We start from the raw sequence: 23,358 nt of genomic DNA, 5'->3' as shown, positions 1-23,358 counted from the left end.
AATTACCGGCCCCCAGGATGACTTGGAACTGGTCGTTCCTGATCCTCTTCAGAACTCGGCGCAGGAATGGTATGAGTGATAAGACATGCAAGAGTCCTGAGTTCCATTCTAGGTGGAATGCATCCCCTAGGGAGAGGTGTTTTGGGAACTCCAATGCACAGAACTGCTGACAAAGCATGTTTTTGGTGGTGGCAATTAGATTGAACCAAAGTTCTCCCTATTTGCGGAACAGGCCTTGCACTATCTCTGGGTGTAACTGTCACTTATGATCCGCTAGGTGTTGACGGCTTACCTTGTCCATCCTGGCATTCAAAGACTGGACTCTCCTTCCCTGGGAAAAGGCACAAAACAGAACCATGTCCATAGTGGCTCCAATGAAGGGGGCATCTGTAAATAGTCAGGTGTGATGACTTCAGCACATTAACAGTAAACACCAAACAAGACAGAATGTTCTCTATTGTCTGGAAGTGGTTATGACTGCCTATGGCAAGCTTGTCTTCTGTAGCCAGTTGCTGACATAGGGGAAGACTGGAACCCCTGACCACTGAAGAGGTGCTGCTACCACTGCCATCACTTTCGTGAGCACCAGATGTGCACTGGTGAGACCAAAGGAGAATACAGCAACCAGAAAATGCCCCTGTTCCACGATGACCTGCAGGTAGTGCAGATAAGCCTGCACGATGGATAAAGGGACATAGGCATTCTATAGGCCCAATGCCACAATCCAGTTTCAAGGGTAAAGGGCAGCCAACACCAGTTAAGTTAAAATGTGGGCATCTTGAATATTTCCATCCAGAAGAAGGCATTGATAGGGCATAGGTCTAAAATATGGTCAAGGCCTCTGTCCTTCTTCGACACTTGATAGAAGGGGGAATAACAACCACGGCCTGATTCTGGCTTGGGCATCCTCTTGAATGATTCTGGCGTGGGCATCCTCTTGAATGCCCCTTCGCCAAACTGACCTGCACTTCCTTCCGAAAGAAAGACAGGTGGTCATCCATCAGTTGCTCATTGGGTGGATGAAGGTGTGGTGGAGTGGCAATAAAATGTAAGGTGTACCCCTCCTGAATTATCTACAGGACCCATGTGATGGTTTGTCAACCTGGAAAGAAGTCTCAGATCCTGCTTGCAACCTTGTGGCTGTGCTCTACATAGGGTGCACAAAAGGGGTTTGAGAGGAGGGGCCTGAGTGGACTGAGTGCCGCTTAAACTGATAGCAAGGCGATGGATGCTATGGTCCTGAAACAGCTGTGCACTTTGCTGAGGTTAAATCGACTGACAATGCAGGGTACCTCTGCAAATCAGCAAAAGGAATAACAAGGCTCATGCGCTTGGCAAGGCAGGCCTGATAAACCCAGAGAGCATGCAGTGGCCCTACTCTTCTTGAATCCCTTTAGAGTAGAATCCGCTTTGTCCCCAAACAGGCGAGTCCCATCGAAGGGTATGTCCATAAGAGGACAGCTAGGCATTGCCAGAGAAACCAGTCGACCATAGCCAGGCAGGGGAGCAAATGGCAACGGTGATGCCAATGGCTCTCCCAATGGAATCACTGGTGTCCAAGCCACAAAGAACTGTGTACTTCTTTTCAGGGGGATTAGTTGAAAAGGTTTAGGTTCGTCCAACTTGTAGATGCCTGCACGACCAAGCTTTCAGGTGCAGGGTGCTGAGATAAAAATGCAGGGTTGCCAGGGTGGTGGTAAGTGACTGGAGGGGTGGGAGGGGGAGAGGGGTTTGGGGGCAGAGCAAGATGTGGCCCAAGCCCCGAAAAAGGGATTTGTAAGGGTCTCATTAAAGGCCAAGAGCTGCTCAGCAGATATTTACCCAGCATTTTCATTAAGACATTGGTTTTGACAACTAATGTAGGCAGCTGTAAGTGAAGAACTTTGGCCACCCAATGCTTGACCAAGGCATAAGAAGCACTCTCTTCAGGGGCCCGTCTAGACGGTAAGGGAAGATCTGACTCGGGAAGCTTTAAGGCCACTGGCTTCTTTAAGGTCATCGTACCAATTTTTCTCATTGTATGGTTGTCCAATCCCATCACCTGTATTGTAATCATTGACTGAAATCATGCAAACTACAGAATGCAAAGTATGATTCCTTCCTTGTGGGGGTGGCAAGTCAAATATGGAAGCGGCGCCTCGATGGAAGCTGAACATTGCCTCGGGCAAGGTCCTAATGGCGCTGACTAAGAGTCAGAGAGCACAATGGATACTTCATCCTCCAGCATTAATGGAGTCGGCATTGGTGTTGATGATCTGAGAACCGCCGTAGACCATGGCACCAGAGGTGGCATCTGGATGGGACCCAGAAGAGGATCCGGTGGTGGATTATGGAGGGTCCAACTGGGGCCAAAGGTGAACCCGCAGGCAGTACCGCAGATAGGGGGTGTTTAAGTCTTTGGGGAACCGACGGCACACCAGAGGGAGAGTATCTGCCTTGAAGTTGCAGACAGTCCTGGAAGCTCTTGCTGTGCCAGGACAAGTTGCTGGATTAGGTTCCAATGTCAATCAACACTGGGAGGGACATCAAGATTCATGTTGACACCCTCAAGTCTTCTCAGGAGTATGTGAGTGGCAAAAAGGGGCCAAGTCCCACTTTGATTTTTTGTGTTTTTTCTTCCACTCACCCAAAGAACTAGAGCGTGATCACCACTGACCTTGGGAATGAATCCTCCGACTTCTGGACTTGGAATGACCCTTCGACCAGTCCTCCAGTGCTTGGCCACATAGAGGTTTGCTTGCAGTCTTGTATGGCCTTCAGGTTCATCAACACGCAATCACTGCAGGCCTTACATTTGTGGCTTGACCCTAGGCAAACCTGATGACGATCTGTCACAGACATTTGTTTGCGACAGTACTCATAAGAGTTTGAAACCTGTTGTTTTGGGAGGGGACATTTCCCTTGTACACTGGATTTTCGAATTCTATGATGTAAATATGTCTCTAAGAGATGTCAGCTAGCTTCGGATCAGCGTCTGATGGCGCAACAAGAAAGGAACTGAGGTCAGCGCACAGGGGTGGTGCCTAAGTATGCCCTGCATGTTATTTCCAGAGCTGAGCAGTGGTAGTGCGGAGCCGCACAGTGCCACCTACCAGCAGGCAGATGTATTGCTCAAACGTTTTGAGATCCAGTCTGATGCCTGGGGGAATATTCAAACGGTGAATAATCTGTGGTTCAAAGTCTCTATAAGAAGCCAAAGCTTGTCTATGTTGCATGGACAGCAGCACCTCAACTTTATATGCCATGTGGTGTGCAATCAGTACCCTTCAGGACATGGAATGCTCTGCAAGTACAAAAGTCTGAGACAGCAACTGTTCTGCCTAATTATCTGCAAAAAGAACACTGGATAAAAGCTAGCCTGGCTGATGAGGGGTGATACCCTGAAACCTGCCTCAGGATGCTTGTTTCCAGACCTGGCTTGGCAGTTTGGGCTGGACTCTTCCCATGCAGAGCAGGGTCGAGACTGATTTGCATATAGCTGGGTCCAAACTGGGGTGTCGTGGTGGGCGAAAAAACAATGGATTAAACCAACATCTTTATGACTGGGGTGAATGTTTGTATTGTTAGCATTCTGTCCATCACATGTTCTTTTAGCTTTTGTCGCCCTAAGTGGGAAGGCTATGCCCGGATGTGGGTCCAGTGCTCACTGCGCCACTGGATTCAAGCTAGCCTGGTTGATATGTGGTGATACCCTAAAACTGGTCCCAGGATGCTTGTTTCCGGTCCAGGGAGGACATGGCTTGACAGTTAGGGCTGGACTGTTCCCATGGGGAGCCAGGGTCAAGACTGATTTCCATATGGCCGGGTCCAAACAGGGGTGGCGTGGTGGGCAAAAAAAGATGGATTAAACCCAGATCTTTATGACTGGGGGTGAGTGTTCGTATTGTTCAGCATTCCGTCCTTCACCTGTTCTTTTTGATTTTGTCGCCCTAAGTGGGATGGGCATGCCCAGACATGGATCCTGTGCTAACTGCGACACTGGATTCCAGCACACCTGGCTGAAGAGGGGTGGTACCCAAAACGGGCACCAGGATGCTTGTTTCCGGTCCAGGGAGGACCAGGCTTGGCAGTTTGGGCTGGACTCTTCGCATGCAGAGCAGGGTCAAGACTGATTTGCATATAGTTGGGTCCAAACTGGGGTGTCGTGGTGGGCAAAAAAACAATGGATTAAACCCAGATCTTTGTGACTGGGGGTGAATGTTTGTATTGTTCAGCATTCTGTCCATCGACTGTTCTTTTTGCTAATTATCTGCATCAAACAGCCCCAGTTTTTCCTTCGACGGCCTGTGCCTTTGGCTAGTCACTGGTAACACACCTCCAGTATAATCTTGCCCTGCAACAGCAGAGCAGCTCAGCCCAGCGTCCATGCTCCTGCTCCAACTGTTCTCGGCAAAACCCAATAAGTGATATCCTATCTGCTTAGCTCCATTGACTTACTCTGTAGCCTCCCTCACTCAGCATTGCACAGACTGCAAGCCTGCCTTTTCTCGTCACTGTCCTGCACTGTCTCTACATAGCCCTACTGTGACTATGACCCTTGGAAATGAAGCAGCAACAAAGAAGAAACCAACCAGGCCACACAACCGGATCCAGCATCCTACAACAGCTAGACAGTCGGTCTAGTTGAAGATGCAGCAGTGGAGCAAGAGCACAGCTTCAATGGGTGGCTGTTCTATGCGCTCTATGGTCTGTTCTCAAGGTCTCGCTCACTAAAGGTATATACAGTTGTGACCGAGGATAAGGCTTTGCTGGGTAAGTGATCTATTTGGAAAAAACAGGCTTCATGCATGTGCCATTAGAAGTCATTTAAACAAAAATATAAAATCCTCCACCTTCCCCCAACCGATCTAAACTCCAGCTTCTCTCCTACTGTCCATTCTCCCCTCAACTTACTTTTGAAAGAATGGGCATTTTATTTCTGTCTTCTCCTCTGCTAGACGACTTGTGTCATGGGAAAACTAAGACACTGAATCATAAGGGTGTGCATGTTAGCCTTACGGGTGGCAGATTGGTACATGGCAGTTGCCCTCTCAAGAGCGCTCCCACTCATTGTCACACACACTTATTGCCTCTCTCATCAAAAACTCACTGCCTTCCCTTCAGTTTGTGCCTTACAGACCACCTGCTCACAACTAACATAATTGACTGTTTACCACCTGTTTGGATTAATGCTGGAATGGGCTATACATTGGTGTGGCATAGCTTACAAGTTTTAAACCTGCTCCGGTTTCACTTCTGTTACGTTTTATATTAGAAAGGAAGACATGTTTAAAACATATGGCGCGTATTAACAAACTTACTTGTGAGATTTAGGCTAATAAGAACTTTGTTCCCGGGCATGAAGACCTGTCCATCTCGGTGTTCAGCTGGCTCAAGTAATGGGTCCTGCAGTGTAGTGTCCGTTGCCTGAAAAGTCAAATTCTATATGTATAAAGTTTAATGGCGTGTCTGAGCAGGAACTTTTTTTAATGTATGTTTATTAGTTTATATTTCGCATCTGAAATATCGAGTACAATCATTACAATGATAAATGACATGCTATATGCTGTACATGGTGGCGTACATTAGAAAGATAGTCATGCATACATCGTCTGGATGTGATTGCCAAAAGGAGACATGAATATCCTTAATAAACATTTTGTAAACATATAAAACGATCAGACATAATTAAGCAAACTCAAGGAACTATATGTGGTGTGATAGATCAAACCCTACCTAGAGTTACAAAGAGTAGCAGGTGGGAGTATTCAAGGAGCGTGGCCGAGATCGGATACTTGGGACGTGAGAGAGATTGTGAGTGCAATGTCATATATTTATGGTCATTTGTTGTGGGTAGCGCAGAATTCAGGGAGGGTGGAAGTCGTTCTTGGCTTTTACATTCAGTAAAAAGGTCTCCCAGCATTCTCTCGCTGAGCGGATAATTCCTCGTACTCACAACCATTGAATAGTGTGGGTTTCTGCGCGTGTCCATGTCTGACCAGAAACATGAATGCGAATCAAGTAAGTCGCCCTTCTGCGCTGCTCTATGTGATAGGGAAAGGGCAGGAATGTGCAGTACCTAACATTGTAAGGCCCCTTTCCAGTAATTTCCCAGCACTGGCGCACAATGTGCTGCCTAGCGCCAACATAGGCACCGTTGCACCAGGATGCATCCGTGCCTGCGTTGTAAGCATGATTGCTTTTGTGCAGGAAGGAGCACCTTCCTGCACAAAAACAATCCCCTGAGAAATATTCCTCTTTTTATAAGCAGCATACATAAAAAAAAGTAAATAACGAGGAAAAATAAATACATTTCTCCTTGTTAAACTTCACCGGGGGAGGCATAGGTTTTTGACACATTCCTAGGTTTCCCAGTAATGGTAAACCTGGGAATGCGGCAAAATCCATGGGTGGATGCTAGTATAACACCCACACTGCACCCACGAAACACTTACCAGGGCAGAGTAACGCAATGCAGGGATGTGTGCTGCAGTACACTACTCTAGATATATCAGGCCAGGCAAGGTCATGCAAGGTGGTCTTGCCTAGATTCATTAATCGGCCTTAAGAGTTGCGTTGCTCTTGCACCACGTTGCGTGAAACAAAAGCGATGCAAATGTTTGATAAATATGGCCCTTCTTCTCAAGCAGAGCCCTGTCATTGGACTTCACCTCTTCTTTACAGAGATTGAAATGGAGTTGGGCCTAAATAGAAAAAAGTGGATTATTTTTTGTGGTGGGTGACTGTCCACCTCGAGGAATAACAACACTCCTCGTCAGTGTACACTCTCTAAGTCACGAAATTAACATGAGCCCAGACCCCTTCTCGGTCATGGCACAGAGCAGACAGACCTAATTTCGGGCAATGTGTAAAATATTTATGCTATTCCAAACGAGTAAAAAAGTCAAAACTTCAAACAATAAAATTCTCAAACAAAAATAAATACAGAGTAAAATTTAATAAACAAAGTTACACGAAAAGGACAAAAAAAATATAATCAATAAGTGGAACTGGAGACATGCAATGTAAGATTTATAAGTTTAAAAAAGTCCCAAAAAGCACTAATCTCCTGGACCTAGGTGCAATCTGGGATCAAAAAGTTTGAAAACGTTTCTAAGTCCTGCTTCAGAAAGAGACTTTCTCATGTTTTTTTGGAGAACACGTTACAATTTCTTCCAAGACCTAACGCAGAATGGGACTTTCACACCTTTTGAAAAGTAAAATCCACCACACTCAATAATGGAAGGGGCTTATGAGGATCACATAATTATTTGTGTCGAGTTTTAGAAACATGCTTAAGGTTAATATCCAGCCGTATTAGGAGGAAGCATCATTTTGACCTTACTTACCTGGAGTCACAGTGGTAGCTGGTCTAAATATGCATTCTAAAAACTCAATTGGTAATTGTTCAGGGCCAGAATTTTATTTTTGCCAAGCCAGTCTTCGGGTGACTGATCTATCCAAAGCTTATGGCATTTGCACATTAAATGTATTTCCATTAGAAGATCACTGCTTTTCTCACACGCTCGGTCGCTGTGAGACAAAATATGCTTACAGAGGAATTTATCCCAACTTTACCATTTATCAAGTGCCACCACGCATCCCAGAGAGAACTGGTCCTGGTGCGACTTCATTGTCTAACTAAGCATTCCACATATCTACCAGCGCATTCAGATGTCTTTGCTCTTGCGGTTCTCTGAATGTAAGTTATGCTGGGAAAGATGAAGGTGAAGCAACATCCAAGTTCCATCTTCCAGCTTTCCTCTTCTTCCCTGTCACTACATTTCTGCCCACCTTCTCCCTGAAGCCTCTTGCCTGCCTGGTTCACCACCCTCTTTGGGGGACACGAGGCCCACGGGTTGCCTTACAAGTGGAGAATGTGAAGGTGTCCATTTTTCCTGGCTGTGCAGCAGCACAGTGTGTCCTGCCTTACTGTGAAGAAACGGCTGCCTGATCTGTTCATCCCTTATGCCTTTCTGTTCCCAGCTATACTACGAGTAGAACTAGACGGAGAAGCAACACTTTTTGATACTCTCAATGAGGCCTGGCTCGGGAGTGACACTTTTGATGCTTGCTGGTACTGTCGGTGTGCTCTATTGTTGTGTGCTCATTAAGGCGGGCTGTTGTTTACGTTTCCCGCTGGGAGAATACCCTTCTTACCTACTCAAACCTTGTGGCTGGCTGAACTGAGTGGGAGTGGCGGGATCTCCCTGAATTAGACTATCTCTTAGCTCCTAAGGCTGATGTCGCTCCTACACTGAGGGTGATAATTTGGAACGTGTGAGGCCTTAACTCCATTAAAAAAATGTAGAATACAAGATTTTCTTAAAAGGCGAAAAGCACAGATCGCATTCCTCTAAAAACAAAACAAAAAACCCCTCCTTACTAAACTGAAAGCAAGCCTCTGCAAAAACACTCGTGGGGTAAGATTTATGCCACTACTTGTTCCCCATTTGACCGGGAGGGGTTGATTTGGGTACTAACTGGGACTCACTTTCTCTCCCAAGTCGAGGTCATCGATATGGAGAAGTGGTATATTGTGTTGGGGACAAATTGTATGGTATTGATGTAGCATTTATTAATGTGTATGCCGTAAACACAGACCAACCAGTTTTCCTTGCCTCCATTGAATCACAATTTACCACTGTATTGGATTATCCTTTTCAAGTGGGTGGTGGACTTTAATTGCGGAAGTGATGTTAATCTAGATAGATCAAACCCCCCCCATCACTCCGATAGCGTTCTCATCTTTCGTTGTTGGATAACTGAATGGGGCCTAATCCACTACTGGAGGGCCCATAATCCACGGGGCACTGCATACTCCAGTTACTCCAGCATGCGCAACATATCCATCCACCTAGATACCTTTTTGCACTGCACCACTACATGACTGGGTACGTCAAGCTGAATACCTTGCAAAAAACAACTCTGAACAAAGCCCGCTTTTGTTGACCTGGGTCTGGGCAACCCCCCTCCCCCGATCCCCCATTTCCAACTTGGAAACTAAATGTTGTTGCCCTGCATGACAAGGTCTTTAGAACGGATCTAGAGGACGTAATTCACAATTACTTCACTTAGAATGAGGGCTTGGCTTCTTCGTGGAGTGGAAAGTGTTTAAGTTGGTCCCCCAGTGGCACTGTATCGCTAATGACAGGAAACCCTATCAACAGAACTGGAGTTTCCATGCACACATGCTCTGGCTCCTCCAGACTGACTGAGATTGGAGAGGGAAAAACTCCAAACACTGATAGAGCGGCTCAAAATCTATCATTATTGACCTTACATTGTTAAGGTTCATAATGAGCGTGACAAGACTGAGAGATTACACATGTGGCTGGCCAACTTGATCAATGGATCTCTCAGATGCTCCAGTGTACGCTTCCACCAACAGATCGTGTACACACAAACTGAGATCAATGGAATTCTCCTCTCCTACTACACCCAACTTGATGTGGTTCAGGAGGAGCATAGCACTCAGCCGTCCATGACTGTGTCTTGGATGCCGAAACAAAGAGGTTACATGCTGCAGTGGAAACATCTCTGGCAGGGGACGTAGCAGTCCAGGAAATGAGAATGTAATGGATATTGAGAAAGTCTTTGATTCCCTATGTTGGGATTACCTCTACATCACTCTGGCAAGCATGAGGTTTGCCTCAACACATTTGCTGTACACAAACCAGTTGGCTCGTATGTAGACTGGTACTGCTATATCTGTGCCATGCAAAAAAAGAGGACTGCCCCCACTTACCCTTACTATTTTTCTTAGCAAATGAACTGTTGGCCCTCACACTCCGAATTGACATCACTTTCGTGTGCTATGGATTGACGGCTGTTAGACCTGTCAGCCTTAGGGTGGTCCTTCCCCTAAATGATTTGCCTTGTACCCCTTCTGGTTTGCTGAATTCCTATTTGTTGGACATAGAACTCTGTACAATTTGCCACTGCTAACCAGTGCTAAAAGTGCTTGTGCTCACTCCCTAAAACATGGTAAAATTGCCTTATACCTGGTTGGCATATTTAATTTACAGAAAAGTCCCTAGGAAAGTGGTAAACCACGTACCAGGCAGTGAGGGTAAATTAAATGCTACTAGTTGGCCTGAAGGACTAATTGGCAACCCCAGCAGTCTGTTCGCTCGGGCGGTTCCATAAATCCAAATCCAAGTTAATCACCACTAAATTTGCTGACTTTGCTCATGACCTGGCCCAATGACATTTGTCCAGGCTTTGGAAGTTCCCCACAGGCCCCAACATACAGGAGTGGAAATATGAATTGTCCCAAATGGTCTGAATGCCAAGGTGCCCTTCTGAAACTGGAGGCGCAGAGAGACCATTGCCGTTCTGAGTGTACACAGGCCCTGGATCAGATATTGTAAAACTGCACCCTCATCACTGGCGATGGTCGGTTGCTCTCCCCTTTGGGCAGAGTGTCCTCATATGAGCTGATGGACCCAGAAGGTGAAGTCTTGACCGGTGTCTTTTGCCCACCCTGACCTGCATGATGGAACTGGAGACTAACATGATTCTCTTGCACCCCAGGCATGTTGCTTTCCCCAGCGCCACATCATATGCATTCATATTCCCAGCCCACTACATCACCCCATCAAGTGTTTGGTTGTTTGAGTTTGCTTATTTGATTCCCCGTTTATCTGGGTTTTTTGCCCTTATCCCCATTGCTACTCCTCAAACATGCACTGTTCTAACTCATGTAGTGTGTTTGCACACTAAACACCGTAAACAAGTACTCCTGGTTGCAATCTGCCTTTTCTGGACCGCCCAACGGGGGTTCATTGATGCATACTAGTGAATCCTCGATGTCAATGCTAATGTTGCTGTTGCGGGATCACTCCTGTTGTACTAATTCATAATGTGCCTAAAACCTTAAGAAAATGTGTTACAAAAAATATATATCTCCCAGAAGGAGGGGAGTATGGACAGATCATAGTCTGGTGTTGGATGGTGCCCATCCAGTTGTGATGGGCAATTGCACCTGTTTGGAAGGGCTTGACTTGGTCCCCCACTTGTGATGGCAGGGACGCCTCTGCTGGTGCCTCACCTACAGCTTGGAGTTGCTCCTCATGGGCCAGGTAAGTCCATTGAGGGGATTTAACCCTTTGCCATTGATAATATCAGCGGTCACAACACTGTGATGTTCAGTACTCCCTCTCCTCTAGCCCCACTGCTTTTAAGGGTCACTGCTTCATTTTTTGATGTGGATTATCTTCTCTTCTGTATGTTGTTCAAATAGCCAGGATCCAGAAAATGAAAGATCAAGAATCTCTTTTTGAGCATATTGCTTGAGATGTCAGCCGTAACAAGGATGATCTCTTTACAGTGATCCCATTATCACTAAATCAGCAGAGTATATGGATGTACTGATGATTTGCTTGAAGATCTTCCTGAACAACTTCAGTAAAATCCTGCCACCTTTCTCAAAACAACTTCTCTGTAAAATTTTGTAGAGCTTCCCAAGTGTCTGTCAGTCTCTTCCAAAGATGGCAGTAACGTTTAAAACATTAAGGACAGTGGCAGCACTATCACCATCCTTTTCCCTGTGCCCTCCGTTCATTTGCTCTTTCTGTGCGGGGAAATAAATGTCTATGGAGCTGATCAGTGGTGTTTCCTGACTGCTGATACTGGTCAAGTGTTGGACCCTGTTCTCAAGGCCAGTACTTTATTTTAAAAATATCTTCTGATAACTCCAAAAAACTAGGGGCTCTTCTTCTGGGGCCTGGATAAATAAACAGACATATTTGTGAGGAGCTTCTAGAAGAACATTCAGTTTTGAGATATTGAAATAAGGTGATGTCATCCATTGTAGACACTCTAGATAGTTGTTTAGTGAAGGATGCTGAGGTAAAAGAGATGACATGTCTGCCTCTCTCCTGTTAATCTCACCAAGAAGGTGACCTTTCTAGTCTATGCTTTCTCAGACGATGACATCCTCTGGGAGCAATTTCCGGAAGAGGCAGGAGTGAATGTGGTGCCTTTTTCTGATTGGTGACATCGAGGCAGTTCTTAAGACAATCACATTCAGAGGCTGCAGATTTAACTGTCTCAAAGGAGTTTGAATTGGATCTTCTGCAGGAATTCTGAAATATAAAGGAGCAAAATAGGCTGGTGCTGCATCCAGAATAGGGCAATAACACTTCTGCTAGAGAAGACAATGGAATTAAGTTGACATGTATGATAAAATATAGGACTCTGACGTCGACAGCCTCAATGGCAACACCTGTATAAGTGGTAAAGTGTGTCTAGACTTCAAATGGTCTACCTGAAACCGAATGGTGGTTATATTTCGGCGTCAACAAAGATACAGTCCCGATGGTGAACATGTCGGAGCCATGCCTTTAGCTGAAGATGATCCTACTGACATTGAGTGAGGCCAATGGTAACAGGACAGGTAAGACTGGGTCTTTTTTCGGATCCTCCTACTTTGGGGGTCCTCTGGAGCTGAGGGCTTAGTCAGAGTAGTGGAATGAATCATTTTTGATTTCCTCTTGTTCCTGCCCTTCAGGTCTTCAGACTTACAGCTCAGACTGATGCTTTCATGATCTTTAAGGGTCCTTTTAGACATTTTCATACAAAATACATATTCAGCAGTGGAATATGAGCTTGGAAGGGGCGGCGATGCAGACTTACTGAGAGTCTAAAGATGCATTTTTCCAGGCATTCGATTTCTACTTCACAAACAGTAAAAACATTGTGACTGGAGAAGCCCACGACAGTCAGAAAATGTCACTTAGTGATGAAAAACACTGAATAATAGTGTAAAATCAGATCTTCCGTTTGAAAAATCTTTGGAAATTAGGTTAAAACCACACGCAGTGTTCCTAGGCCCCACGTTCTCCAGCTGGAAAATTGAGACTGGAAGCATCTAGGCTTCTTAAAGCCCATGTAACCTTTGTTTCTACTATACTAATATAATGACTATCAGGCTTTCTTTAATTCAACAAACATTTTTTAGCAGTTAGAATTAAGATGTTGCTGTGTAGTTTTGTAATGATATTTTAGTGGAAGAGTGTACATTTGGGAAAATGGGTCTTGATGGGCTATTTAGAGCACTGGTTCCCAATTTTTTGACTTCTGTGGACCCCCACTTTATCATTACCGGAACCTGGGGACCCCCACTGAATCATTATTGTAATCCGGGGATACAGACGTACTATGTCACTTCTAAGCACCTTTATGATACGTATAAATACATCTTCAAGGGACATAGATGTAAATCTGTTTTTACCCTCGTGATATTTTTGTCCTTGACATTTTGGCTACAATATCTTGGCAGATCTATATTTCCCACCGGTATTGTGACATACAACCATAAAAAGTGACCACTTGGGCTGAAACTGTACTGTTTCCCTCACCTCGGTCTCTGCGGCAGGTGGACGCTTGTCTCTCGCAGACTTTGGACCTCTCCCTCTGACGGTCTTCTGATCTATGTTTGAAAGCTCTAGGTTGGCAAAAACAACAGTTGATTAGAAACTTGAGTTAAACAGAGTAACAACACAAATACATTTCCTGTAAAAAAAAAAACGTCGCTTCAATAATTTAGAATAAGGTGGATACTTTCTACAACCCTATACTAGACAGAAGTGTACCCAATTCAGTAATTCACTGCCAAAAGGATTGAAAAAAGCAGACGTTGTCTCAGACTTAGTCCATGTAGTTATGGTGGGCATTCACACCGTGCACTGCTGTGCATTTTTTAATGCGATTGCATCGTCTTAGGCGTATGAACTAAACTCCAAATTTCTCCTAGGTAATGAATGAGCTGCCCGCAGAAACAGTAGCTCATGTAATAACTTGAATAAATGCAAAGTTATGCGTCCTCTTTATACAATGCAATTGCATAAAACAGGTGTTCAGCTCTGCTCTGAGCGATCACCCCTGGGACCGAATCATCAGTGTGGACAGCACACGCAGAATCAATGTCTGCATTTATGTTTCCCAAAACTGCCCTGTCCACAGTGCGCATACATAAACTCGGAGAATCTCTGAGTTAGAACTCGAGCAATGACGTGAACTGTTTTAGCATTTGACTTGTGGATCAGCAGTATTCTGCACCAGAGCCTTATTCATGCATCTGCCATAGTTTCTGATTGGCAACTTTGCCTAGGGTCAACCTAGAAGGTGGGGGGGCGGGGTTGGGGGTCACAGAAGGGAGTAAGGGTGAAGCACCACATGAGAGGATCATGATCTAGATCAGTACCGCATGTGCTGAACTGGGTAATATTAAACACAGCGAAAGTATAGAGTACTTTATTTTCTAAAAAGAGGAACACTAGACTGAGCATTGAAATTCTTAGCCCCTTTGGTTGATTAGGTTAAAAGTGCAGATCTGAAGCAGCCTGACCTGCAAGCACCATGCTGCAATGATATGGTAGGAACCTACAAGCTGAAAGTAGAAAGAGCTGCAGAAGAGTAATCCAATTCACTGGTAAAGAGAAGTAAAGCCGTGGAGTTGTAAGAAACCTCTAACCTGACATGCAAAACTCTGACAAGAGGTAGTCCAAATGAAGAGGCAGGTCATAAGGTATCCATAATGCATTGTTAAACTCCTTTTCTCTTCATGGCCTTGACTACCAAATGGTAATTAACTTTTAAAGTTCTTAAAGACGACTAAAGGCAACCCAAATTCAACAGCCATCTTATGACAAATGTGGCATCCCTCTGAATCCTCTGTTACTCCAAGCTGCCACGATCCCAAACATAAACCTCCAAACTTGTGAAGGCACTGACTCAGGTAAGCAATGGGTGGCCTGTGCATACTTGCCATGCTGCATCAATCCATGTATATGGTTTGCTAAGAGTCTGGCCATTCAGACCGTTGTAGTGGGAATGCCTTGTGTTCCTTGGGCAAGTGTAACTGTCCACTCAAAAGGAAAGTGCAAGTTTAAATAGGAGACATGCCAGTAGTAGACTTGGTAGCCGCACCAGAGACCACCAAGCAGGAACCAACAGAGGGTGCAGAGCAGCACAGTTGCCCTGCAAGCGTAAAACAAGGCGAATAGTAACCTTATCTGGTTCTGTTTTCAGACATACGAATTTTGGATTGGATTGTACATCATTTCAGAACTCCAACCTTTCCTATTTTCAGGACAGAAATGTCTGTTGTATTCAGAGATGGTCTCATCTATGAAAAGTGAGTATGACAACACCTAAGAAACCCCTTAAACTAGGCATTAAATAATATTGGGTGACATAGGTCGTTATGTAAAATATAATTTATTTTCCAAATTGCAATTCAATTCCGTGGTGTGTTTGTGTCTGTTTGTCAGTGTTAGACTTTTCATTCTTGGCGTGGTCTCCCTTAACTTTTTGCCTCTGTTCCCCAGGTTGTTGATGTGTGCTGGACTCTGATTTTGCTGTTTTTGTTACTCTGGGCACTTTACCACTGCTAACCAGTGCTAAAGTGCAAGTGCTACTTTACAAAATGTGTATGTAATTGGTTTATCCATGATTGGCATATTTGGTTTACTAGTAAGTCCCTAGTAAAGTGCACTAGAGGTGCCAGGGCCTGTAAATCAAATGCTACTAGTGGGCCTGCAGCACTGGTTGTGCCACCCACATAAGTAGCTCTGTAATCATGTTTCAGTCTTGCCAATGCACTGTCTGTGTGTGCAGTTTTAACTGTAAATTCGACTTGGCAAGTGTACCCACTTGCCAGGCCTAAACCTTCCCTTTTCTTACATGTAAGGAACCCTTAAAGTAGGCCCTAGGTAGCCCCAAGGGCAGGGTGCAGTGTATGGTTAAGGTAGGACATATAGTAATGTGTTTTATATGTCCTGACAGTGAAATATTGCTAAATTCGTTTTTCACAGTTGCAAGGCCTGTCCCTCTCATAGGTTAACATGGGGGCTACCTTTAAATCTGATTAAAGTGTTGATTCCCTTTGGGAGTGGATGGACATGTGGAGTTTGGGGTCTCTGAGCTCAAAGTTTAAAAATACAGCTTTTAGTAAAGCTGATTTTAAGATTGTGTGTTTGAAAATGCCAATTTTAGAAAGTGAGCATTTTCTTGCTTATACCACTTCTGTGACTCTGTATGTCTGTGGATTCCCTGTCTGGTTCAGTTTGACAGTTGGGCTGGTTGCACCTCACACTAGACAGTGACACAAAGGGAGCTGGGGTGTAGCCTGCATATCCTGATGAGCCATCTGTGCTAGGAGGGAGGGGAGGAGTGGTCACTTACATCTGAAAGGGCTGTGCCTGTCCTCACACAATGCGGTCTCCAACCCCCTGGTGAGTGTCTGGGGCCTGGCCTGGGCAAGGCAGGATTTCACAGTCAAAAGAGACTTTACTTTGAAGTAGTCCTGCTTCAAAGGAGAAATTGGGTATAAGAAGGGCTCCCAAAACCAAAGACTTAAGAACACTTCTGGAAACCAAGAGGAACCTCTGCCTGGAGAAGAACTGCAGAGCTGAGGAAGACGAGTTGCCCTGCCGGTGACTGTGCTTTGTGGAGCTATCCTGCAGTTGCTGCTTCTGCCAGAGTAAGAGGGCAAAGACTGGACTTTGTGTGCCTTCCATCTTGAGAAGAAATCTCCAAGGGCTTGATTTAGATCTTGCCTCCTGTTGTATGAAGTCTCGGGACAGCAAAGACTTCTCTCTGCCAGCACCTGGAGTCTCTGGAGAGACTCCTACTCTGCCCTGTGGTGCCCATCCAGTTCCTGGGACCCTGAAAGGAGAAGTTGGCAGCCTAAGAGGAGGAAATCCACGCACAGAGTGCCGTGCGGGGAAAAGATCGACGTGACTCCGATCTGCGGGTGAAGAAATGACGTGCCGCCGGCTCCGTGGCTGAAAATCGACCCTCGCCAGAAACACAACCGAAGAATCGATGCACAGAGCAGGAGTAACGACGCGCAGCATCGCTGACAGAGACTCTGAGATCAAAACCCACGCTGCGTGGTTTTTGAATCATCATGTGGCTGGATTTCCGACGCAAGTACCGCTGGGTGTGTAAAAACAACGCAAGGCCTGCCTGGACCCGAGAGTGCTGACCGGATCGAAGCTTCCCTCTCCTGCGGAGAGAAGGAACGGCACGCCCTGACCCGCCGAAAGGAAAAACGATGCAAGGTCTCGCTAGTGAGTGGAATCAACGCATCACAAGCCCTTTTTGACTCACACTCGCCTGTGCGGAGTTATTTTTGACACACCCAAGGTACTTTTTCACGCTAACAGTGTTAGTGTGTGTTTGAAACTACTTAAAGACTCTTTTTGATTTTTAATTGATAACTTGACTTGTGTATTGTGGATTTTTGTTGTTTTGGTCTTGTTTTGTTTAGATAAATATTTCCTATTTTTCTAAACCTGTGTTGTCATTTTGTAGTGTTTTCATTGAGTTACTGTGTGTGTGGGTACAAACACTTTACACCTAGCACTCTGAAGTTAAGACTACTGCTCGTGCCAAGCTACCAAGGGGGGAGGAAGCAGGGGTTAGCTGAGGGTGATTCTCTTTTACCCTGAGTAGAGTGAGGGTCCTTGCTTGAACAGGGGGTAACCTGACTGTCAACCAAAGACCTCATTTCTAACAGACAGTTAATGAAATAAATTGAACCAGATTTGATGCCTTTCTAGGGCATGTTTCTCTCTTTCGTGCTGCTGCATTTTCTGGAATGTTCAGTGCACAACCCTTTACAGTCTCTAAAAATATTAATTTTATGTATGTTTTATAGCGCTATGAAGCTGAACGGAGGTTATTTGAGCGTGAACTTTACAGACGAGGACAGTCAAATGATCTAGCAGAAGTCCTCTCATTCCTGTGTCTGCCAGTCTACTGTGGTCCAAAAACCCGCAAAAATAGATGTGTTTTCTGTGCTTTCAGTTTTATTGCTAAACAGTTCTTTTTGGAGGCAAAATTTGAACCAGAGTAGACAGTGTATCAAAAATAGGTCTGAGTGATGCAAGCAGATGATATGCGAGTGGAGGCATTTCTGCTCCAAGCTCATTTATATCAATAATATCTTTATCATTCCAGGCCAGGTTGAAACTTTTTTGGCAACGTTATTATGTGCCCTCAGTGGTTAATACCGCTGTGTTTGGTGGACACACCTTTTATCATTGTACTGTTCATGGGTCTGTGGCCGCAGTATTGTGTGAGAAGAGAATCTGTTCTTTTTAGGTCGAGCATGAGCGTACAACCTCTTATATACTTTTAAGTATACTTCTACTGTGGGCTTAAAGTGATTTAATTTGTTCATTGCAGTGTCCTTTCAAAATCCTTGCTCGCTAGTGGTCGGTTCTGCCTCTTTGTCCCTCCTTTTTCTTTTTCAGAGCAGGGACCAACTACTGTATAATTCCACCTTGTTTCTTTATCTGTTGCTTTGACGGACTACTTTATTTCTTTGTTGCTCCTGTTACACTGTGGGTGTTTCAGGCTGATAGCTGCTTGCATTTTATTGCCACATTAGTCCATCCCCCCTCCTCCCATGTTGCTGACATTTTATTAAAATCAGTATTAATTGATAATTTGTGCACATGCCCCATTGCCCCATTGTTACTTTTTTGTTAAGATCAACGCGGCTGATTCATGGCCGCCGCAGTTTATCTTTAATCATGGATGCGCTTGGGAAGCAGCGCAACTTTCTCTTGTTCTGCCCAGTTCACTCTTCAGGTATTACAGGATAAGCTTGTGAGGCTGTTTGGGCACATTCCTTCTGTGCCACTTGCTTATGTAGGTATTACAGACTCCTTTTTTATAGTTAAACTTTAACATTAAGGGCAATCCAAACACCTAGCGCCAGAGACGCTGGCTCTACTTCCACCTCCCTCTCTTGCGCACAGATGGTCGTGCGCCCTGTAGCCGCGCTATAGAAAATAGAATGCTGTGGAGGAAACAAAACAGCATGCAATCATATTTTAATCCCTCTCCGACAGGCAGGCACTCCAGATCTCCCCACCGCGACACTTAAACAAAGTTTCTTTAGTTTCCACTTGAATACAGTTTTTTGAATGCATGTCTCCCTGGGGTTAGCACAGTTTTGCTTAGCACAATTTCTGTCCCAAAATGGAGTCATCCATTTAAATGAGGGAAAGCCATGGAGTACTGGTTCTGAAGTCACTTGACTGATTAGGGCTACAGTTTTATGGATGCTCTGCACATGTGTGTTTATTTAGTCCTTCATTTTAAGAGGTTTATTATAGAGCCAGTAAGTCTCCTTTTGGTTATTTTAAAGCTAAGAGAAATAATGTACAAGATTGCAAAGGGGATAGCAACACTTAGAAAAAACAGACTGTCGCAGAAAACAGACTGTTTCTTGCATCAAGGGGTTCAGCTGGGAACGTGATCTAATGATGGAACGCTCAGAGGCGCTCCCGATTTCCACAGAGTTAATCGTAGGACATATTTTATAAGAACCACGCAAAAATGTAGTTTTTTTAAAGCAAACAAATCTATCGTTCTGTGGTGTCTTTATCAAGTTAAGGCAGTGTTTTCTTGGTGTATATCTTTGAAGTTTCCATAAGTCTTTTCCAGAGGAAGTTCCATTAATTCTGAAAGATAGGAAATACAAATATCTGTGTTTTAGGCATTTGATTTACCACCAACGACCTCCCAAGAAAAAGCAGCCAGGAGCTTGTACTTAACATTTGGATTGTAGCAGGAACATCTCAAACATGCTGTGTTGTACCTTGAAGATATAAATGAATATGACTCGATTGGCATTCTAATGGAGAGGAATATCATACAGAGACTGCACAATGTATATTTTTTACATTGCACAATTATACACAAGAAGATGAAGTGATTGTCTAGACTCTCACCATTTTTAAGTCAAGCGAAGGGGCAGGATTACAGACCAGGCTTGGAGGTTTTAAGGCAAACAATACAGCGCCAGTCCATTTCACAGCACTGTCTTCAATAAGCAGTGTTTTTTTAAACACTCAAGTGCTCTTGTTGTCACTCTCCGATTTACCTTGCATCTTCCCTCGAGGTCCAAGGTCACCTTGTCACACCATATAACATGCATCAATTATTTAGCAAAACATTAAAGGCTATTTTTAATACTTCTACTCCTAGTCTCCCCCCAGCGTTTCTGTTAGTCACCCAGCAACTCTGATGGTGGGGCAGTGAAAGTGGTATTCTATTCTAATTAGCATGGCAGATTTAAATTAGGATGCTAAATGGCTTTATTTTCATTCATTGCAGCAGATATATAAAGAAGGTAAATGGAAGTGCTTTAGTTTATATGCAGGGCCACAGGAATTATGTGGCAGAGAGGACCAAATTCTGAGGCAGGGTTGACCAATTTATGTGGCAGGAAAAGTCCAGATATGCATTTACAACGCCAATAGCTCTAAGTCTCACAAATGCGAGACCTTTCACACTGCAAATGCTTGTTTAAGTAGGTGCCACTGTTGAGCTACAACAACATCACACCCTGTACCATTAACAAAAAAACACAACACCACCACTCACAAACAAAATCAAGCATCTGAAATCAAAACAATACACCAACAGAAGACAAAAATTCAACTACAAAAGGAGAACATCACAACAAATATATAATACACTTAGGCAACAGCAAAATACATCAACACAACAAACACATACAAGAGCAACAGAAATACACAGAACACAACGATGAAATACAACAGAACAAGACCATACAATTGTGCTTTTTTGTATTAATTTACAGTATTGTGTTGGGTGCACAGCAGTTTTGTGTTATGTGGTCGTATTGTTTTGTGTGACTGCGTTGTTGTGCTGTCTTTTTGTGCGTATTGTTTATTTTTTATTTTTGTGGTGTGTTGTGTTGTTTTGTTAATGTGTTTCTATTGTTGCTATGTTTTGTTTCCCACTGGGATACTTTCTGGTGCTGTGTTATAGTGCATTGCACTTTATATTGTTGATCTATATTTAATTGTGTTATTTAGCTTCTGTTACTGTTCAAATACTGCTGGGTAGCCAAAACAAGAGCAAGTCAATAGGGATCCAGCGCTAAAAATACTTACTACTCATGCTGAAGTACTACACTTCAGAGCTTCCTGGCTACACCAACCAACCTAAACCATTCATGGAACAAATCTTACAACAGCACTTTTCAAGCCCACTTTATATAATCTGGATCTATGTGTTTAAGTAAATTTTATGTTACTTATTATCATTTTTATTTGATGCAACATCCACTGTTTCCAAAACTCCCGTTACGTTGTTTGGAGTTTAACATCTAAAATGGGCTGGCCCAAAGGAAGATTGAACCTTTAGGGGATTAAGTGTTCCGTGCCTTTGTTTTCATTTCTGTTTCATAATGCTGATGAAAGCATTAGTCAAGTGTGCATTGCCTTCTCTTCTTCTTTGGTTGATATGTTACCTCATGGTTTACACCGGGAGAATATGTGGCTAGTAAAGATTTCTCAGTACTGCTGCTTCGCCACTGGCTGTGTTGTAGCCATCAAGAGTGCCTGCATGTCATCTGAGCCTCTTCCGCATCCCTTTGTTCCCTTCCTACAACATAGAAGGTTGGAGATCAGGGGCAGCTGCCACTCAATGGGGGGTAGTGGGGCAGGATGGGGAAGGGGGAATAAAAACATTTTAAAAAATAGCTTACCTTTGGGGAGACGCTGTCGTCTCCCCTCTGTACTTGTCCTCTTCCTGGCTTGCACAGGCTCCCAGCCACTCATGACCCTGCTGTCACCAGCATGACAGCAGCGTCATGATTGGTATGAGCGGCCTCTTTCACTGCTCAGACTCGGAGTGGGAGCCTGGGCATGTTCTCCACTCAGCTGTGCAATACAGCAGGGTAGGGAACATGCAAAGTGTGCATGTCTGTTTGGCCAGCCTAACACAGCAAAAGCATTGTTATCATTTTATTTTTCCTTTCCCTACAATCCAGTAGGGCGACGCTCCTCCGCTTTAGCAGAGGAGCCTCCCCTGTCAAAGATCAACAGTCATTCTGCTCTTGTAGTATATATGGGCCTCTGGTATTGTCCATATGTACGAAAATAGATTTGTTATGTTAAATATTTTTTTTAATATAGTAGCATACACCATTGGCTCAACATACTGATGCACTTCCTCAGTTTCTTCCAGGGAACTTCTGGTCCATAGAGAGAGCTAGAGGACTGTTGACTGCAAACTTCCTTACTTCCCTGAAAGTAAAGACTTGTGTGAAAAAGGCAAACTCAAGTTTGCGGAAGAAGTCTTCATCAGGGTATCTGGCAGATCATATCAATTTCCAATCCGATGCTTTGCCAGCACCCCAGGCCTGTCCTTGGTCTGCCTGCTGCATTGAGACCAGTTCTCAAGGTCTAGCAAGAGAGGTGGACATGTTAGGAGTTGTAAGGTATGGTTCATAGTACGCAGTATACAAAGCTCCGACAGATTCTCTCCAGGATTTGTGGGAGAACACGTTAGTAGGAGTAAGCTGGGCACATGCTCACAGGGGATTGATTGAGTCTTTCACTCTTTCTCTTCCCTTTTATGTTCCCCACTTTTTAACCTGGTTTCTTCTATCAACCTCTATCCAAAGGCTGAGATTCTTAGTCTGCAAGACTGACAGAATGGTATGGGACCATGCCTAATCCATGGGGTTATTGAGAATTCAGAGCAGAACTAGCCATAAATGAGGTTACATAAAATGTAGGGCTGGTTTTAAAGATACATGGTGCATAGGAAAAAATAATTAGACCTAGATGGCCGGATGGATGGGGATAACAAAAGCTAACAAAAAGAGGCAAGCACCCTAGTAATCACATGTAGGTGACAACATATCCTTCAGAGGTATCAGCCATCCGAAGCTTCAGCTACAAAATCATCCAGAAGAGATAGATAACCACCATGACACTCCTTACCTGTGGGAGGGCAATAGATATATCGGAGGATATACACCTTAACCCACAACCTATAGGAGGACACCACATTCACAGAGACTATCACCCCAACCCTCAACTGCAGGAGGAAACCACATCCATCTTTCTCTTATAGGGGGGACACACCCAAACTTAGAGCAAACAAATCCAGCTCTAATCTATGGGAAAAGAGAGGAGATAACCAGTTCAGGCATTGCACCATAACCATTACAGAAACAACCACTTCAGACATCAACTTCAGGAAAGCTGTACATATAACATTACTATATTTTCGTAAAGTTCAATATCATCCATTTACAACTGCTGCATGTTCTTGTTTAGAGTTTGTAAACTTGGGGATGTGTTGGTTTGACACTCTTAACCCCTTTTCCAATTATGTGTGTTCAACCTATTTGCATTCCATCTCAGTGTCTGTAGATGACTAAAGAAAAAATTACTTATCTTTATTACAGTACTCCAACTTTGGTATCTTTCATGGATTCACATGCTTGAATATTCCTTTTTGTCGGGCCAGGAAGTCCTGGCAGTCAACGTTAACATAATAGAGTTTTAAATGCGCTCAAATCACATTAAA

The 23,358-nt window shown here is 44.2% G+C and overlaps 1 protein-coding gene across 6 annotated transcripts in view; it reads right to left on the bottom strand.

Moving 5' to 3' along the window:
* The window catches only part of LRRC71 (leucine rich repeat containing 71), a 147,870-nt gene that overhangs the window by 12,028 nt on the left and 112,484 nt on the right, over positions 1-23,358 (bottom strand). For 3 of the 6 annotated variants that reach the window (XM_069217869.1, XM_069217870.1, XM_069217867.1), the window contains exons 13-14: positions 13,344-13,429; positions 5,301-5,406 (exon numbers count right to left, since the gene is read on the bottom strand). In XM_069217869.1, the coding sequence (XP_069073970.1) occupies positions 5,301-5,406; positions 13,344-13,429 (192 nt within the window). Of the gene's footprint in view, positions 1-5,300; positions 5,422-13,343; positions 13,430-23,358 lie in introns of all 6 variants that reach the window. The other 3 variants (XM_069217868.1, XM_069217864.1, XM_069217865.1) reach the window with 1 other exon arrangement.

This window comes from Pleurodeles waltl, chromosome 12 (assembly GCF_031143425.1).
Source record: "Pleurodeles waltl isolate 20211129_DDA chromosome 12, aPleWal1.hap1.20221129, whole genome shotgun sequence".
NCBI lineage: Eukaryota > Metazoa > Chordata > Amphibia > Caudata > Salamandridae > Pleurodeles > Pleurodeles waltl.
This window is presented reverse-complemented; position numbering and strand designations above follow the sequence as displayed.